An 18,040-nucleotide genomic window follows, 5' to 3' on the forward strand; every position below is an offset into this window, starting at 1 on the left:
TGTTTATATACAACAATAATTATAAGTGATTTAAATTGATAAGGAGTAAATAATTGTAAATAAATAATTATAGTCAACGTTTTTTGGCACATATTATTACGAATATGATTAAATGTATATCTATTTTTTATTATAATTTTTATAGTAATTCCATTAAATAATAAAAGAGAAAGCATTAAAGTAAACAATTTTAATAAAATTTTTTTTTCTATCACCTATATGTATTGAAAAAAATTTATATTAAAATTGATGTAATTTTTATTAATAAAATAAAAACAAATATAGTATTAAATGATATTAAAAATAAATATTAATAACATATATATATTTTTGGAATATAAATTTTAATTTATACGTAAATCGTATTCTCTTCAAATCAAATTAAAGACGAAATCATTAAATAAATGATCATATCTGTTGAGTAAACACTTATCTTATTATCTCATTTATCTTATTTCTTTTTTGTTTTTTTCGTTTATTATCTATTTATTCTTTATAGTTTTAATCGTTCTACATTTGATGTATGTAGATACATGGGCACCGGTAAACACACACGGCTCTTACTCACGTTATCTTTGAGGTTATAGATAGACATTTTTTATAAAATAGATTCATTCGTAAATATGCAACAAGTAATAACTTACATGCATATAAATTAATCTTTATTGATGATAATATCACTGATAAAAATATGCTTTTAATACAAATAAACAAAAATTTCCACTTTCTTTATCAGTCGAAGATAATTAAACTGTAACCATACAACAATGATGCCAGTTTATTGCAGATCTTGCATACTAAATGGTGCTTTTACTTAATTCTTATTAATATAATACATTCACAAATAGTCCCATTTATTTTTAAACTGGGACAATAATTGTTATTAATTTATAATATAACTCAGTGATTTTTATATTAAACTTGTTAAAAAAGAAAAACATGTTTCGCTATTTTGCTCAAAGGAATACAATAGTAAATATTTTTAATAATCAACGACTGAAACAATTGTTAATACGATCTTACTCGAATAAGGTAATTATGAAAATTGAAAAAAAAAAACATTTTTCAATTATATAATTGTACATAGGTTAGCAGTTTGTAAATATAGTATACATTATCCCATATATACTTTATTTTAATGTTTATAGTAATTCATGATTTAAATAATATTATAATCATTATTCGTAGAACTGTTAATTACTTTTAAAAATAATGTTACAGGATAATAATGAAGAGTTTAATCCGTATCTAGGATTACCGAAAAAGCCAATAGGAAATAAGAGAAGAGTAACAGTTAAATCATGGAATGATGATGAAGGAGTTAAACAATTGCTTGACGAATGTCTTATGAATGTACCGCAAAGAAGCGATGTAACAATAATTGGTGGAGGAGTAATAGGAAGTTCTATAGCTTATTGGTTGAAAAAACGCTTTCCAAAAGACTTTCATGTTATCGTCATAGAGCAAGATCCTACGGTAAGTTATTAAGATAAAAGTAATCTTTCTCTACGCTGTTATCTGAAAATAATTTGTACAATATGTAAACAGTACTGCCATGCATCATCGGCTTTATCAGTAGGTGGTTTACGTCAACAATTTTCTCTCGAAGAAAACATTGAAATGTCTCTTTTCGGAGCAGAATTTATTAGAAATATAAATAATCATTTGGCCATTCAAGGAGAGTCTCCTGTGGACGTTCAATTTCAACCTTATGGCTATTTAATGTTAGCCACTGAATTGAGTGCTGAACAATTAATAGAAAATTCGAAAATACAAAATGCCCTGGGTGCAAAAAATATCATTCTTTCTTCAAATAAATTGAAAGAAAAGTTCCCATGGTTAAATACAGAAGGTATTTCAGTTGGATGTTTTGGACTGGAAAAAGAAGGATGGTTTGATCCTTGGTCACTTCTCTGTGCTTTCAAGACAAAAGCAATGTCTTTAGGTGTAGAGTATCTTACTGCGAAAGCTATAGGTTTTGAATTTGACGAATATTTGCTTTCATCTGGCGATGACTCCAAAACATGTAAAAGTATAAAAAAAGTTAAAGTGAGTTTATAACAAATTAAACATTTTTTAAATAAACTCATTGCAATAAACTTTTTTATAATGTAAAACACTTTGTAGGTTGAATTGCCAAATGGTATTATTGAAACTATAAAATTTGCAGCTGTAGTCATTGCAGCTGGTGCATCTAGTCGAGAAATAGCAGAAAAGGCAGAGATTGGGCTTGGTGAAGGAATTTTAAGTGTTCCCTTACCTGTAGAACGAAGGTACGCTATATTATAGAAATATTTTTGAAAATATTGTATTTACAGTTCTTATATTCTTTTCTTTAGGAAAAGGTATGTCTACTGTTTCCATTGTCCGGATGGACCTGGTTTAAATACTCCGCTTACAGTAGATCCCACTAATACTTATTTTAGGTAATATAATCTCATAAATATGAAATACATATTATTATAAGAACGTAACTTTAACGATCATTTTCATTTTTAGGAGAGACGGTTTAGCCAATTCTTATATTTGTGGTCAACAACCGCAAGCTGATAAAGAACCTGATACAAATAATTTGGATGTAGATCATAACTTTTTTGAATCTAGTGTTTGGCCCGTTCTTGCTAATAGAGTCAAAAGTTTTGAAAATCTGAAGGTTAAATTAAAAATTTTGTTTAACTATAAACCAAATCATAATGAAATATCAATGTAGTTGATTTTATGAAATATTTTCTATTACTTTTAGGTGAAATCTTCCTGGGCAGGATATTATGAATACAATACATTTGATCAGAACGGCGTAATTGGTCGTCATCCTTTGTATAAAAATATGTTTATAGCTACTGGTTTTAGCGGTCATGGAATACAGCAAGCACCTGCAGTAGGACGAGCAATATCAGAACTTATTTTAGATTCTCGATTTTGCACATTAGATTTGTCAAGATTAGGATTTGAAAGATTTATAACATTAGAACCTATGCATGAAGTTAATATTATTTGATCGTCCATGAAAACATAGTATGATTAAAACATAATCATGAAAGAATCATGTTAAAAAAGCATTATTATGATTATGTGTACAAATGTATATTATGTAATATTATACAATGATTGTATTATAAATGTATACAATATTATATATATTTAACCAAATAAACAATTTTTTTCATAATTAAAACATTTTTGTTTCTTTTTTTGTAAATAAAGATAATACTTTATATGAATTCTTAGAACTGCAATAAAATTTTATTTGCCAAAAGTTGAATTTAGAGTGCAAAATTTGTGTACAATAAAATTTGTTTAATTATATCTATTAATAGATGAATAATTAATTACGCGTTTTTTCAATATTTCCCTCTAAATCTATAGGTTTATAATGATTGGTATGCGTTAGTGGTGACGTATGTAAGTAATTACATATTTCAAATTCAAGAAGATAAAAACATTAGAAAATGGTGAATGAAGTAGGATAATAGTGATTTACCTCAATAGTAACGTGTTATATAATAAATATCTAAACGATTTTATAATCATTTAATATTTCAAAATATATATGTAACTTTATTTTATAACCTCAACATTAAAAGTAAAAGTATTGTTATTGTTATTATGCAGGTAGAAAATAAAGGATATAAATAAATATTTGAAGAAAATAAAGGAAAATTACGTTTAAAGTTGTCAAGAAAAAAAGATACAATGGTTTTATTTGTACGATACTTCCTATCATCAGTTTCGCAGTCAACAAAATTAATACAAATTCGAAATATGAGTGGTATCGCCATAACTGATACAGCAAAATCATTGCTCTATAAAGAATATGGTGATCCGGTAGATGTATTACAAGTCGCTAATACCACAATAAATAAACCAGATGGATGTCAGGTATATTTAAATAAATACTCATGTTGTCATAATTTTGATTGCTATTTTATAACTTTAATATATATATTAATATAAATATTCTGTAAAGGTTGCAGTCAAGTGGTTGTTGGCACCTGTCAATCCAGCCGACATTAATACTATTCAAGGTAAATATCCAAGTAAACCTTCATTACCAGCTGTTCCAGGAAATGAAGGTGTAGGAGAGATAATAGATGTTGGTTCTAAAGTAACTAATTTATGTGTTGGGGATATGGTTATTCCCAACTATTCTAATTTGGGAACATGGAGAACGGATGCCATTTATGAGTCGAAAGATTTGTTAAAGGTTGTTTTATTAGTTTCATTAAAATTATTTTTATTTAGTAGATTGTTATATAATAAAAACCATGTTCAAATTTTAGATTCCTAAAGAAGTTGGAATTGTGGAAGCTAGTATGATGAACGTTAATCCATGTACTGCATATAGAATGCTTAAAGATTTTGTATGTTTAAAACATGGAGATACCGTTATACAAAATGGAGGTAATTCAGCAGTAGGACAACTGGTTATACAATTGTGTAAAATCTGGAATTATCGATCTGTTAATGTTGTTAGAGACAGACCAAATTTACAAGAATTAAAGGTATTAAGAAACATCTCTTAGATGTTATTTGATTATTAATGTCATTACTTATTATTTAGAATCTGTTAACATCTATGGGAGCGGATGAAGTATTAACTGAAAGTGAAATTAGAACGACTCAAATTTTTAAGAATAAAAAATTACCTCACCCTAAATTAGCACTTAACTGTATTTCGGGTCAAAGTGCTACAGATATTATGAGACACCTTGCGCATGGAGGTATAATGGTTACGTATGGTGGTATGTCGAGAGAACCAGTGACCATTCCACCTTCAGCTTTTATTTTTAAAGTAATACTTGATTTAACATCTAAATTATTTAAATGAAATTATATTTTTGTTTCCACAAGCTTATTAATTCTTTTATATATGATCATAGAACATAATTCTACAAGGATTTTGGATGACTGCATGGACCAAGGCAAATATGGAATCAAAAGAACGATTAGATATGTATGATGAATTATTAGCTTTCTTTAAAGATAAAAAATTACAAGCTCCGCCGCACAAACTTGTGCCTTTCTCTCAATATCAAGAAGCTATTACTAATGCACTTAATATGAGTGGCAAAACTGGAGTTAAATACATTTTGGATATGACTAAGAGTTAAACTTAATTATGATAGTTTATAAAAAAGCATTATTTGTGCATTTAATATATTTAATATTATACGATATTGTATGATGGTCTTTTAGAGTTAAAAATATTATATTATTAAATGAGGTGCTAATCAAATTGTATATATATATTTATCTGTTAAGTGCACTGAAAAGAAATATGTAGGAATTATTTAGTTGGATAGTATTTTGATAAATTAGCCAGTTATTCGATCTCATCCAGTAAATCAAGTAGATCCATACTGTGTGCTGTTTTCTCCAATTCATTTTCATGAAAATCTGCATAAACGTTATCAAGCTTATTTTTGTAGTCTTCGTTAATCTTTGTTTTTTCAACTTCTTGTTCTTTTTTCTCAAAGTTACTCTTATCAATATTACACTTATTTTTATTATTTGAAGTATCTTCTTCATTAGAAAATAAATTCAAAGTAAAAGGTCTTTCGTAAGTTTCTTCTGTTCCTAATTGAGTAGCCAACATTTCAAGCTCTGCTTTGGTGCCACAGTCTTTTAGGAAATTCGAATCGTATTGCAATGGTCTTAATTTTTCTATCATTCCATATGTAGAAGAGTATCTACAAATAATAAATGTTATTTAGAATTTGTGGTCTTAAATAAAATTAAAATATTAATATGCTTACATATTTCTTCCTAATAATGTTTCACGGTCGCTAAAAAGTTGGAATGAACCTCCGCAATTCTTATTGGGGTCTACATCTTTTATTTTTTGATTGCCTAATATATGTCTATTTTCTTCGTACTTTTCATCGTACTTTTGTGAAGTTAAATTAAAACTAGTATCTTCATTTTGTAGACCAAGTCTCAAAAGAATAGAAACCCTAACACGATATGGTTCTAATTCTTGAAGACAATCGTATCTTGTTCTCCATACTTCATCGAAAGTTAAATCGCTATAAAACTGTAATACAAATATTTAAAAAATTTCAATTAAACATTAAGTTCTAATGTGTTTTATTATATATAGATAAATTGGAAAAAAGGTTTGCTTACATCGATAACCATTTGATGGACCAACGTGACGCATTCTTGTCCAGTTGGATTGCTAACCATATCGCGCATTGCATCGATATGATTTAACGTAAGAAGAATAACTTCTCTAGGACCAGTAACTACAGTCAATTGATATTTGACCATCATCGTCATTAAATCAAACAATTTATCCATGCTACTATTATCCAATTTCATGATAGAGGATAAAGCAGCGCATTCTAAAGTAGGACGCAATGAAGCAACAGCAATAACAGGGCCTTTTTTGAAGACCGATGAAAGTACTGTGACATTGAGCAAAGCAGCAGTTACATCGTTTAATACTGTAATGTTAGAAGAAAGAAAAAAGTTCAAGAAATCAGTCAATTAAATCAATAATATAAAATAATGCAAAAAAGCAAGTGCTTAAGTGAATTTGTTATGAATATTGAATTTCATATAAAGGATGATAGGAACAGTGCGTACGATCTTTTTCGAATATTTCTGTTACTGGACTGGCCTTGCACTGTTTTGTCGATGTCGATTTTTTGAGCTTTCAGTCTTTGTTGTAAAACATACAGCATTTCTCCACCCATGTTTAAATAGAGTATCGGTGTTGCGTGCATTGACATTTTTATTTAAAATTATTCAAATATTTCACATTAAATTGCTACGTACTCAAGAGTATCTGTTATGCTAGAATCAATTCATACGTAACCTTGTCAACGATTTCATAAATATATATATATATGATGCAATATGAAGTCAACCAATGAGCGATCGCCAAGAATGCATACGTCATTACGTCAAGAGCTGCGCGAAATTTCAAATTAATAAAAATTAGTACTGTAAAATTATTTAAAAAAATCACAGAGTAATTAACTAATCTATGTATAACTATTATTACAATTTTTATCTACGATTATTATAAATACTATTTTACATCAATAATTGCAAATAATGTTGTATGTATGTTATAAATAAAATTTAATGTAAAGAGAAAAATTTATTTAAAGAAATAAATGAACTATGTTAAATTATTCATCTAAGAGAGAGAGAGAGAGAGAGAGAGAGAGAGAGAGAGAGAGAGAGAGAGAGATTTTAAGATAATATTATTAATAAAAATGATGTTAAACTATCATTTATTGGAGCTTTAAAGTAAACAACTGCTACTAGCGACATCATGAAATTGAGACTATCATCTGTGGTATGGAATGTTTTATCTTCTGCAGAAGTTAAGCTTCCTTGATTGTTAGCTACCCGTTGATGGTAGAGGTGCTATTTCTAGAACTCTTTATACAGATTTTTTTTTTGCATTCAGTAGATACTCTTATATCACAAGTTAATGAGATAGATTTAATGGTATACCGACTAATGTATGTAACAAGTTAAAATGTTCAACTTCTGATATGAAATATAGTACAAATATGGGCTCAATTTTAAGTAGTTGTACAATATTGTATCGCAGAACGTAGCTGTGTGCAATGTTTTAAAATAATTTTATTAAAACTTTTCAGTGTGTGTGTCAACATAAAGCCATATATAATATACACACGTTATACATACACAAACATAGATATATACAAATACATACATATATATATACTTAATACTGTGATAGTCATAACTGTATGACTAAAAAAAAAAGAAAAAAAAAATAATCGTTTAATCTTATAAATTTACAAGAAATTAATTATTATTAATAATGTTTGAGTGGGCTTATGATGGTGTTAACAGTTCAATACCAAGGAATGTTGGTCCAGAATGTGCATATTACTTAAGTACAAACAGAAAATTAATTGAAACAGCTTTTGTATCTATATTCATTATATCATTTTGGGTGTGGGGTTTTAAGAAAATAACATTACCAAAAAGATTACCATATGTTAATCAAGATAGATTCGGTAAAAAAGTTTTATTAATTATTATGTCTATGGTTCTGGGTGTAGAAATCGGTTTCAAATTTACAAGTCGTACCATCATTTATTTGTTAAATCCTTGCCACATTACCACTGCTATACAGGTAAATATTTTTATTTTATTTTACATTGTTTCATTTTTTACTTGAATATTTTTTTTTATTTATTTATCTTGTATATTTTTTGTTTACGTAGTTGTATCTACTAGCAGCTGAACCAAGCCCTATGGTAACTAGTATTTTTCGAATACATCTCAATCTTATGAATGGTCCCGTGCTGGCATTTTTATTCCCGGAAACAGAATCTCGAAGAGTAAATAATAATAATAATTATTAATATTTAATTTTTTAAATGAAAGAAAAATCAAAATATAAAAAAATGTAAATTAATCTTTTAGATATTTCCAGATAAAGCGGTATATTATATTCAACATGGTTTAATGTTAGTAATACCATATTACTTATTAAGAATTGGAGGTAACGGCTAACAAAATTCCTCATCATACATTATCATTTTATTTTTTAATAGATTTGTTTACATATAACGTTTTCTTTTCCTTTCTTTTTTTACAGGAGTATACAACATTGAACCTTTGTCGGATTTGAACTGGTCGATTTTAAGTTATGGTTTTAATTTGGCGTACCATTTCTGGATTTTGCAACTTATTGCTTTGGTATGATATATACTATTTTATTTGTATAATTTATGCTTTATACATAATTATTATCGTCATTAATAGTGTGTTTTTAAATGTTTTATACAGCCCACACAAGTGAATCTCAGCCATATGTTATGTTCAGCAGTCTTAGATCCATTTGAGGGACAAAACTATAGAATGGGTGCATTTATGCATCAGGGATTATTGTGCCCTCTTTTGTCTAAATTATTATGCTATTTGTACGATTACCTGTTGACTAAATGTCCCTTAACTAAAGTTAAATCATCTCTTGAAGTTGCATTACCAAGGAGAAAATATGAAGATAATAATAAGAAAGTGTCAAATAAATTAGAAAATGGGCATACTCATTTAGAGTAATTGGATCTTTGAAACTTAACGAAGTTCATATAAACGACTCTTTTGTTATAACAAAGTAAGTATTTCAAATATTTCCAATAATATAAAAATACTATTAAAAAGTTATTACTATTATAATTTGTAATAATATCCAGAGTATTATGTAACTGGTGATATAAGAGAGTTAAGGGGGTGCATGCATACTCAAGAAATTTTCAAACTTATTTTTTTTTGTTCAAAACAAAGCCCTAATAGTTTCTCATGTAGAATCATTCCCTGTATACTTGTATTACTAATTATAGGACATCCTGTATAAATTTACAATACTAATGTTTATTTAATTACATTTATTTTTTCAGGATAGTATTTCCTGATCATGTAACAATTGGTGATAACAAATGATCTTTGTGTAATCCTAGTGATACACGATGTATATGTATTTAAGTAGCATGCCTATTACTTTTTTAAATACCTATATTTGTTTAAAGTACTTATGAAGAACTATACATAAATGCTAGTCATAGTAGAGATTAATTAATGAAAAAAGAGTATGGCAGCAATAAAGGTAGATAATACATTAGTGTTTCAAGAGCTTTTTTATAATTATAGCATTATCGGTGACACAAAAAGAAAATTTACACATTAAAATATTTCTATATTAAATATAAATAAATAAATTACTTTTAGCAAAGATGTTTTATTAGAAGGAACACTGTAAATGAAGCAAATTGATATTGTATAAAGAACTACGTCAAATATTAACAGTACTATAAAGTATAACTATATACACACATCTATATATATATAACAGAAAGACAATGTCTTTTTAAAAGATCTTCTATTTTTATGACAGCTTGTTCTATAATGTGATTAATTATTTTACACAATTTATTTATATTTTAACATTCAGGTTTTAACGGTATATACATATATATATTATAAAGAACGATAATGTGTAGTGGCACGATTATACTCAAAGAAAACTAAGATCTGTTAACGAAATTCTTAAAATATATATAAATGCACTTTTATGGCCTGAATTTCTTATGACGGCCTCTAAAATGTACTCCTGTTAGAGAGAGATGCAAATGTGATTAGATAATGTGTGTTTATATATATTATATTTTATATTTTAAATTACACTTTTTTTAGTGCACTATTTAGTAAGATAGAAAATAAATGGGATACCTATAACAAAAACAAAAACTAAACTAATAATGTCAAAGATAAGCCTTCTGGGTGTTATATAAATAGAATAAAAACAGACACATAATGGGAAATTATTAGTAATTATATACTATATAAATGTAAAGATAAAATAAATTGATTCAGTGGGGATGATCGCTGTATTATTATATTTTTTTTCTATAATTGTTTTTATTATTATTACAAAATAATCTTTACTTAAAAATAAAAGCCTACGTTTAAAATAGATTTAATTATTTGATTTTTTAATCTAATTGTTTTATTTCTTTTGCTTCATTTTCCTTATACTTCGTTTCTTTTATTACTTTGAAAACTGATCTGACGAGGCATTGTTGTAACAGTGGATATATATCTTTATTAGCTTGTTTTATAACTTCTATAGCATTAATAACATTTTCCATATTTAAATTTCCAATCAAGAAAAGTTCTGAAATTTGTTCAAGTTGGGGAAGAAACGCTTGCATTATAATGCCATGATTTCCAGAAGTTGAGGAATTTTTGCTACAATATAACTCTTCACTATCCGTTGGATCAAGAAGCAGTAGATTATCATAGATAGCCTATTAAAATAATGTCATTTAATATCTTGTCGTTAGATAAAGTTTTGTGTGCTTGTATTAAAGATCTTTTAAAGACTGAGATCCTAACGTAGAATTATATATAATTATTAAGATTATATGATAAGTACGATTTCAAGATGCAAAGTAATATTAAAGTAAACTGTAAATAAATTTACCATGGAAGATGCGGTAACCAAACCAAACATAGGAACGCCTGCGTTAGCTAGTGCTACACTAGCTACAGTTATAGCAGCTGCTAAGGATGAACCATCGTTATCTAAAACTGTTGTATAAACGTCTACTTGAAAGTTAGGAAACTCGTGCTGAAAAAATATAGAGATAAATATTAAGCGTAGGGCTTATCATACAAAATAAAAAAAGAAAGTATCTTTTTTCTAAGAATAAATAAACATATGATTACCAAACAAACTGCTGGTTCCAAAGCCCTTTTAAGAATCAAACTATATTCTTTCTCCTCCGCATCTTGTTGATGTATTTTTCTTTTTTTACAAGAGAACGGCGCAAACTTGAATTCACAAAACAGTTCACCGTGCGTACTATATTCATTCCTATTATGAATTTCTCTGGGATCATAGACAGAGCATACAACTTTAGTATCACCCATTTCAATATATGCAGAACCTTTTGCTTGACTAATTATTCCTGTTTTTAAAACTGTTAAAGATAATACAATTTAAATATTAATTAGAGTAGATCATACTTGTAAAATTAATAAATTTTTATTGTATACAAGATAATATTTTGTTTTATATTTAAACTTACATATTTCCCTCCGTTTGTTATGCGCACGACCATCCTTCCTTATAGAAATATTACTTTCTGTATATTTTTCTTCGCTATTAGAATTAGAATAAATATTATATGATACAGATATTTCTGGACCATTAATTCGTTTATGATCTGTCGGCATTTTCAATTCTTTATGTTTTATCTTTTATAAAATACAAATAAAAATATATTTAACTCGGTAAAAGAGGTTATGTTTTCATAACTACATGCTTGCTAGAGATACCGCCATATTTTACTTTCGGTGGAGGCTTTAAATTTGCTCTTAAAATGATATTAAGATGATTTTAGTAAAGATTATCTTATTCGACGTGACGATTATCTTAAGACGTTATAGTTTTTACTCAAGACGATTTTTATATAAACGCTAAGCTTAGAATCGTACTAATTTCTATTCAAGAATTTCATAAATAATAGTTTAGAAAAAAGTTTTTAAACAAATTAAGTAATTCTTTACTGGTTAAGCAAGATGTAAGAAAAACTGTTACTTTTTCATTAAATTTTAATCTAATTCTTAATTGCATGAACGAGAATATATATTCTACTCTTTATTGCTATATTTTTATATAATCAATTAAACTGTTAATTCCAGATAAATTAATTTTTATTAATGTTGTTAACAATTTTTCATTTGAAGCATGTGCGACATTAGCGACAAGTATGGACAAAATTTGAACTAAAAGTGCAACAGGAGAACAATAGAATTCCCGCTATGCGATTTTATTAATTTAAATGCTGATTATTAAAATTTACAATTAGAACTGAAGAATAGAAGATTATAATATAATTCTTTATATAAAATAATGAAAACAATAAATATAAATTCGGCTCGACAATATTTGCCTTTGGCTAATGTAATTTATTGATTGTACATTGCAATATACGTTGTCACAGATAAAATAATTTTATATAAACATGTTTTATAAACGATTGAACCAAATTTTTTTTAATTTTTTATATAAATATACAAAATATATTTTTTATAAACTATATTAAATTATTTAGTTTTATTCTTGTAAATCTGATATTACCTTTGTTAAAAATTTTTTTATCGCAGGATAGTACTCTCCTGCAAGATTAATAGCATCCTAGAAAAGATATTTAATATCGTAATGAACAAATACAAAAACATAAAATAAAAAACAAAAATCTAAGAATTATTGTTACCTCTTTAGTTATTATTTCGAAGCTATTAAGAAGCTCTTTGGGGATGATATATTTATAAGGAAGGATGGCATAATGATTACTAATATTTAATTGAGTATGGAAATCGAATTTTCCAAAATCATCTATAGTGGGTCTATTACAAAGATAATGATCTTCGCTGTTAAAAGCCTATATGAGTAATTTTTATTAAATTATGTATTCATAATATTAAATAATATGTATTTATCTATTTTCTAAATATTACGCACCTTATCATACCATAAAGCTCCTGCTATATCTGTAACATAAGCAGATATCGTCTCAATATTTTTATAAAATGATTTTGTATTTTGTTCTCTTAATGCTTCACACCTCTTCAAATATCTATAAAAATAATAATTAAAGTAATATATTTTCTTATAAACGAGTATTTATATTTCATTAATATAATAATTACTTTAATATCAAGGAACAAATTCTGCTGACGATTGCACAATTGCTAGATACAAATGCTCCATAAGTTACAGCAACAGGAGTTACAGCCCATAATGATATGTTATTACTACGAGATTCTAATTCAAAAATCTGATTAAAAAATAAATAAATGTAATTATGATAATTTTAAAATAATATGTATTTAATGCGTTACGTACCACTTCGTAAAATCTAAGACTTTCGGATAGAAGTAAAATATCGTATGAGTGTGCATTTAAACCAGATACTATAAGATTTTTTGAAAAATTGATAAGAATAGGTATGGTATCAGTTATTTTACTCATTGGTTTTTGTCTTAAAAACGGTGCTGGTACTTTTTGACTACATTCGTTGAATCCTTCATTAACGAACTAAAACAAATATGTTTTTTATTTATTATATATTTAATAATCGATTATTTGTATATAATATTTGTTAAATTTGTACGTACAATATTAGTGATAAGAATCCTTAAGGTTTCGATAATTTTGCATTTGTCGGTAATTGATGATTCATAAAACATATTTTCTATATATGATAATATTGCTTGTTGTTCTTCTGTAATAAAAATGAGATATAAATTAATTAGTATTGCTGATGTTTTTTAAAAGAAGAAAGAATAGTATTAAAAAATAATTTTATACAAATCATACATTACCAGTTATAGATATGATTGTCATCCATTGTAAAATTTCTAATATTTTACTAAAATGTTCTCTACTATTTAAATACAAATATTCTTCGATAAAAAGATTAACAACAAGTATACCTTGTTGCATGTATTTACAAAATTGAACAGTCATATCAAGTAATGTTTCCATTTCTGTTTCAGAAAAGTTACCTCTTTCTAATATAAATGCTGTAACAATATTACATTTTTAACAAATTCAATCCAATATATAATACTTATGTACATACATATTTCATACCTCTTCTAAGTGTATTATAAAGATTGTAGGAAAATCTAATTTGAAAGTTAAAATCAGCATATGTGAGAAGATGATAACCAGCTGTATTAACTAACAAAGATATTGCGTTACAAGGTAGTTCAATACTGAAGTGATGTCGTCCTAAGTCATAAATGCTATAATATTAATAAATTATTAAGATTTTTTAAATGAAATGTGTGTGTTGTTCTAATTAAAAAAATCAATGCTGTAATATTAATAATATTAATAAATCATTAAAACTTTAAATTATATATATACAAGTGTAACTTACGTATATATGTCAAAAATAGATTTAGCATCTTTATCTTTAAAGATACTTGAACCAATATGAAAATATCCAACAGACGGTAAAAGTAACTTTTTTTTCTTCTTAGAAACCTTAACAAAAATATATATGTATATATAGAAACATATAGTCAAAGTTATATTATAGAATTGAAAAACAACGATATACTTTGGAAATATTCCACATATAATGTTCTTGTATTTTATCGATGCTTTGTTGTATTTCTAAACGATTTTTAGCGTCTTTTAATGCTACTCGTAATACTTCTGGTATTGGTTTCCAAATACTTTCTATATTCATTGTTTCAATCTTTTCTGGCACTAATTCAGGCTTATAAGTTTTAAACAAGCTGTAAAAAAAAAGGTAAAAATTTATTCTTGTTAAATTGTTCATTCTTTTATCATAGATGACGATTCTAAATCTAAATACATACGAAAGTAGAGCATTAGTATATTTTTTTCGAACTACCCGTTTCTTATGTATAGATAATATTCTGCAAATATTTCTACGTGTTACATCTTCTGGTTTTGTTATCGTGTATATAACTTGTGCTAAATGCTTCTCCTTTAATAAAATACATCTTATAAGCATAATGTATTTATAAGAGAATAATTTATCAAATATAAATGATTATTGTTAAATAATAAAAACTATAACAATACCAATTTTTCTTTCTTCATCAACCAATAGAAAAATACTTCGTAGAACATGCTAATGATTTTTTTATCCGCAAGACAATATTCCCACAAACCTGAAAAAGTATACTGATTATATCGTAAACTTTTAATTCAATAAATATTAATTTATATTTCAGCAAACCTATGATCCATTGTATAGTTATCATTGCTACTGTGATTTGTAAGTCCTTCAATGACGATAAAAGCCATGTTATCATAAGCTTCAGTGAATTATTCGATATTTTATATATTGGTACTAGACATTTGATTAATAAAATGTTTTTTACTGCACCTAAAAGAAATAAATATAATAATAAATAAATAATGTATGATAATAAACATATGGAGAATATTTAATATATATATATAAATATATAAATATAACTATAACTCTTAATATACAAACCAAAGTTAATGTGCGTGATAATATATATCAGTTGATCAATTTCTTCATCTGGTAATCCTTCGGTTACAGCTCTATGTTGTAATGCTTTGATACCGATATCGAATCCATTAAAAGATTTTCCTTTTGCTAAAATAATTCTAGGATGTATATATTCTTATATGCGTATTACTTGTCTTAAGATTTTAAAAGATTATTTATATTTTGTTATAAAATACGAATCATGTATGAAAATTAATGATCTATTGTAATTTTAATTAATACATCATATCAAATATGTTATATTTATATTCGTAATTATATTGCTTATTTTCAGATAAGACTGGATGTTATGTTAATTTATACACAAGATTTTGTTAAAAAACATTTCTCTCTCGTGATATATTTTTATTATCCAAATCAAAATTTCACATCTTTTTTCAGCTGATATATCATTCGCTTACCTTTTAATGTCTTTAAAAACTTAGAACTTAACTTAGCATCCTCTAAATCGTTTTCCATTCTTATAAGAACCCGCGCTCCAATTTTTCAACCTAATATCAAAACCTTGCACAGACGCATAAGCATTTAACATGAAACACAATTAAATAAGAACGAATATCTATGATAAAGAATTGGTTAGTTACAAATATCGACGCTATAGCGTTACTGTTGAATTTCATTTGCCATCCTCGTTATCATTGGATTTATATTTACGAAATGAAATCATAGATGGCATGCCACTCTCTCTTTTCGTAATTCAAATTCAAATAATTAGGATAGTATATTTTCCGTCGAATCGAATAAGTCAAATAATAAAGAAAAAAGAAAATAGTTTGATTATATGATTATTATAAATCGTAACGTAAAGTATTGTAAAGTCGTGAAAAAAAAATAAAAGTTGAATCCAAAATATTACTAGAGTAAATTAAAGTGTTCGATATACCTTAAATGATTGTCAAATAATCGAAAGAAATGTATATTGTTGTTTAAAAACACAGAGTATATATTCGGTGCACTGTCCTCTTCGAAATCCCCCGTTAGACTGGCACCATTTGTTCTTTATCAAAGTTCTTTTATTAAATGTTGTTTATGTGCCCTTCCGAACGTTGCGCATGTATAGAAAAGGAATAATACACCTAATAAATAAAATTCAAAATTATAAAACGCTCTGATTTTAGGATTTTTATCATTTTTATGTAATTATTTTAACGCTTCTGCGCAGTGATGACTTCGAGGGTAAAACTTTACTGTAATAAAAATAAAGTGCATTAGTGCATTAAAATAATTATTAATTAATCGAAGGAAATGTGTATTGTTGTTTAAAAGCACGGAATATATGTTCAGAGCACCGTCCTCTTTGAAATCCACAGTTAGACTGATTTTTTTATCCGCTATCAAAATTCTTTTATTCAATGTTGTTTATATGATTTTCCGAAGAGGTTGCATATGTATGACATACATAATACTCGAAATCAATCAAATTTTCATTTATGGAAAGTCATATAGACAACATTTAATAAAAATACTTTCACAGGGGACAAACGATTCAGTCTATTGTTTGATTTTTAAGAGGATGGTGTGCCGAACATATACTTCGTGTTTTAGAACACAATATACAGTTCCTTCGATTAATTACCAATCATTTAAGGTATATTTAATATAGTATTGTACTTTACTAATTTTTGTGATTGTTTTAACGTTCCTGTACAGTGATGACTCCGATGGTAAAATTTTCGTCAAATAGAATATCAAATCGAAATTATTTAATATTGAAAATATGTGAATAGGTATGTAGTATTTAATCCAACGTATGTGTGTTTAAATGATTCTATATATACGTTGAGTTTATTAAAATATTAAAATAATTGTTAATTAATCGAAGAAACTGTATATTGTGGTCTAAAACACGGAGTATATGTTCGGTGGACCATCCTCTTTGAAATCAAACAATAGGCTGAATCGTTTGTCCCCTGTGAAAGTACTTTTATTAAATGTTGTTTATATGACTTTCCGAAAGATGCGCATGTATATAATGGGAATAATATTCGTAATAAATAGAATTTTCTCTTTTGTAAAGTCATATAAACAAAAATAAATAAAAGAAACTTTAAATCCATTTCATAGAGGACAACGAGCCAATCTAACGGGGGATTTCGAAGAGAAATATATCGAACGGTTTAACGTACTTTACTAATTTTTAGGATTATTTAAATTAAAAAATCAAATATTTCCCCTGTTTCTACAGTAATATCAATATGTACGATTTTAAGATACAAGCATTTGTTATATATTATTTTCGTATTTGTTTAATTCACTTGTTATAAATAAGGCTTTCAAGTGTTAAACTCATTAAATATGTAATTAAGGTATATTAATGAATTTGTTTTTAAATGTTCTTCATCTCAAACAAGCTATATCAATAGTTTTCATGCAAAAATCTAGTGAGCATAATGGTGTACGATTTTAAGAGACACTAACTGTATATTTCATGTAAATTAATATTTATACATAAT

General features: G+C 26.5%; 6 protein-coding genes across 8 annotated transcripts; 3 read left to right on the forward strand and 3 right to left on the reverse strand.

Annotated features, from left to right (window-relative positions):
* The first annotated feature begins 386 nt into the window (after positions 1-386).
* Positions 387-3,175, forward strand: LOC106785617 (FAD-dependent oxidoreductase domain-containing protein 1). 2 transcript variants are annotated; one of them, XM_014746244.1, is made up of 7 exons: positions 387-1,032; positions 1,222-1,476; positions 1,580-2,049; positions 2,128-2,273; positions 2,340-2,426; positions 2,500-2,653; positions 2,744-3,175. In XM_014746244.1, exons 2-7 carry the CDS (start codon positions 1,341-1,343, stop codon positions 2,996-2,998), a joined length of 1,248 nt encoding a protein of 415 aa, XP_014601730.1. In that variant the 5' UTR covers positions 387-1,032; positions 1,222-1,340; the 3' UTR covers positions 2,999-3,175. The 2 variants fall into 2 exon arrangements, with proteins under 2 accessions (XP_014601730.1, XP_014601729.1); XM_014746243.1 differs by having other exon boundaries at positions 390-1,032; positions 1,549-2,049.
* Positions 3,176-3,437: 262 nt separating this feature from the next.
* On the forward strand, positions 3,438-5,232 carry LOC106785618 (probable trans-2-enoyl-CoA reductase, mitochondrial). Its single transcript, XM_014746245.1, has 6 exons — positions 3,438-3,452; positions 3,613-3,879; positions 3,968-4,204; positions 4,281-4,502; positions 4,562-4,792; positions 4,881-5,232. Exons 2-6 carry the CDS (start codon positions 3,694-3,696, stop codon positions 5,109-5,111), a joined length of 1,107 nt encoding a protein of 368 aa, XP_014601731.1. The 5' UTR covers positions 3,438-3,452; positions 3,613-3,693; the 3' UTR covers positions 5,112-5,232.
* Positions 4,958-6,734, reverse strand: LOC106785619 (protein OSCP1). The gene is made up of 4 exons (XM_014746246.1): positions 6,623-6,734; positions 6,127-6,446; positions 5,757-6,034; positions 4,958-5,690 (listed from the first exon to the last, which is right to left on the reverse strand). The coding sequence occupies exons 1-4, from the start codon at positions 6,732-6,734 to the stop codon at positions 5,324-5,326; spliced, it is 1,077 nt and encodes a 358-aa protein (XP_014601732.1). The 3' UTR covers positions 4,958-5,323.
* Positions 6,735-7,276: 542 nt separating this feature from the next.
* LOC106785623 (transmembrane protein 164) lies at positions 7,277-9,659 on the forward strand. 2 transcript variants are annotated; one of them, XM_014746251.1, is made up of 7 exons: positions 7,277-7,478; positions 7,620-8,125; positions 8,217-8,333; positions 8,419-8,497; positions 8,594-8,694; positions 8,785-9,112; positions 9,396-9,659. In XM_014746251.1, the coding sequence occupies exons 2-6, from the start codon at positions 7,808-7,810 to the stop codon at positions 9,055-9,057; spliced, it is 888 nt and encodes a 295-aa protein (XP_014601737.1). In that variant the 5' UTR covers positions 7,277-7,478; positions 7,620-7,807; the 3' UTR covers positions 9,058-9,112; positions 9,396-9,659. The 2 variants fall into 2 exon arrangements, with proteins under 2 accessions (XP_014601737.1, XP_014601736.1); XM_014746250.1 differs by having other exon boundaries at positions 7,277-8,125.
* Positions 9,660-10,404: 745 nt separating this feature from the next.
* Positions 10,405-11,871, reverse strand: LOC106785625 (exosome complex component MTR3-like). The gene is made up of 4 exons (XM_014746252.1): positions 11,586-11,871; positions 11,224-11,477; positions 10,979-11,125; positions 10,405-10,802 (listed from the first exon to the last, which is right to left on the reverse strand). The coding sequence occupies exons 1-4, from the start codon at positions 11,731-11,733 to the stop codon at positions 10,488-10,490; spliced, it is 864 nt and encodes a 287-aa protein (XP_014601738.1). The 5' UTR covers positions 11,734-11,871; the 3' UTR covers positions 10,405-10,487.
* Positions 11,872-12,587: 716 nt separating this feature from the next.
* Positions 12,588-16,101, reverse strand: LOC106785584 (centromere protein I-like). The gene is made up of 15 exons (XM_014746191.1): positions 15,989-16,101; positions 15,549-15,674; positions 15,285-15,434; positions 15,128-15,216; positions 14,899-15,029; positions 14,634-14,814; positions 14,451-14,557; positions 14,159-14,313; positions 13,888-14,088; positions 13,681-13,787; positions 13,409-13,600; positions 13,213-13,340; positions 13,025-13,139; positions 12,777-12,944; positions 12,588-12,697 (listed from the first exon to the last, which is right to left on the reverse strand). The coding sequence occupies exons 1-15, from the start codon at positions 16,044-16,046 to the stop codon at positions 12,617-12,619; spliced, it is 1,989 nt and encodes a 662-aa protein (XP_014601677.1). The 5' UTR covers positions 16,047-16,101; the 3' UTR covers positions 12,588-12,616.
* Positions 16,102-18,040: the final 1,939 nt, after the last annotated feature.

The sequence above is a fragment of the Polistes canadensis genome, unplaced genomic scaffold, assembly GCF_001313835.1.
Source record: "Polistes canadensis isolate GaletaPanama2010 unplaced genomic scaffold, ASM131383v1 scaffold_53, whole genome shotgun sequence".
NCBI lineage: Eukaryota > Metazoa > Arthropoda > Insecta > Hymenoptera > Vespidae > Polistes > Polistes canadensis.

Bases quoted from the DNA above. Each gene is read 5' to 3' on its own strand.
- LOC106785619 (XM_014746246.1), bottom strand. From the start codon at position 6,734: ATGTCAATGCACGCAACACCGATACTCTATTTAAACATGGGTGGAGAA. The intron at 6,447-6,622 runs GCCAGTCCAGTA...CTAACATTACAG, and splicing joins CATCGACAAAACAGTGCAAG to TATTAAACGATGTAACTGCT. The intron at 6,035-6,126 runs GTAAGCAAACCT...TTTGTATTACAG, and splicing joins TCCATCAAATGGTTATCGAT to TTTTATAGCGATTTAACTTT.
- LOC106785618 (XM_014746245.1), top strand. From the start codon at position 3,694: ATGGTTTTATTTGTACGATACTTCCTATCATCAGTTTCGCAGTCAACA. The intron at 3,880-3,967 runs GTATATTTAAAT...TATTCTGTAAAG, and splicing joins ATAAACCAGATGGATGTCAG to GTTGCAGTCAAGTGGTTGTT. The intron at 4,793-4,880 runs GTAATACTTGAT...ATATGATCATAG, and splicing joins CTTCAGCTTTTATTTTTAAA to AACATAATTCTACAAGGATT.
- LOC106785617 (XM_014746243.1), top strand. From the start codon at position 940: ATGTTTCGCTATTTTGCTCAAAGGAATACAATAGTAAATATTTTTAAT. The intron at 1,477-1,548 runs GTAAGTTATTAA...ATATGTAAACAG, and splicing joins TCATAGAGCAAGATCCTACG to TACTGCCATGCATCATCGGC. The intron at 2,050-2,127 runs GTGAGTTTATAA...AACACTTTGTAG, and splicing joins AAAGTATAAAAAAAGTTAAA to GTTGAATTGCCAAATGGTAT.
- LOC106785584 (XM_014746191.1), bottom strand. From the start codon at position 16,046: ATGGAAAACGATTTAGAGGATGCTAAGTTAAGTTCTAAGTTTTTAAAG. The intron at 14,558-14,633 runs GTATATCGTTGT...ATTTTTGTTAAG, and splicing joins ATATGTGGAATATTTCCAAA to GTTTCTAAGAAGAAAAAAAA. The intron at 14,314-14,450 runs GTAAGTTACACT...TTAATATTATAG, and splicing joins TCTATTTTTGACATATATAC to CATTTATGACTTAGGACGAC.
- LOC106785625 (XM_014746252.1), bottom strand. From the start codon at position 11,733: ATGCCGACAGATCATAAACGAATTAATGGTCCAGAAATATCTGTATCA. The intron at 11,126-11,223 runs GTAATCATATGT...ATATTTTTTCAG, and splicing joins TGGAACCAGCAGTTTGTTTG to CACGAGTTTCCTAACTTTCA. The intron at 10,803-10,978 runs GTAAATTTATTT...TTATTTTAATAG, and splicing joins TGGTTACCGCATCTTCCATG to GCTATCTATGATAATCTACT.
- LOC106785623 (XM_014746250.1), top strand. From the start codon at position 7,808: ATGTTTGAGTGGGCTTATGATGGTGTTAACAGTTCAATACCAAGGAAT. The intron at 8,498-8,593 runs GTAACGGCTAAC...CTTTTTTTACAG, and splicing joins TTACTTATTAAGAATTGGAG to GAGTATACAACATTGAACCT. The intron at 8,695-8,784 runs GTATGATATATA...TGTTTTATACAG, and splicing joins TTTTGCAACTTATTGCTTTG to CCCACACAAGTGAATCTCAG.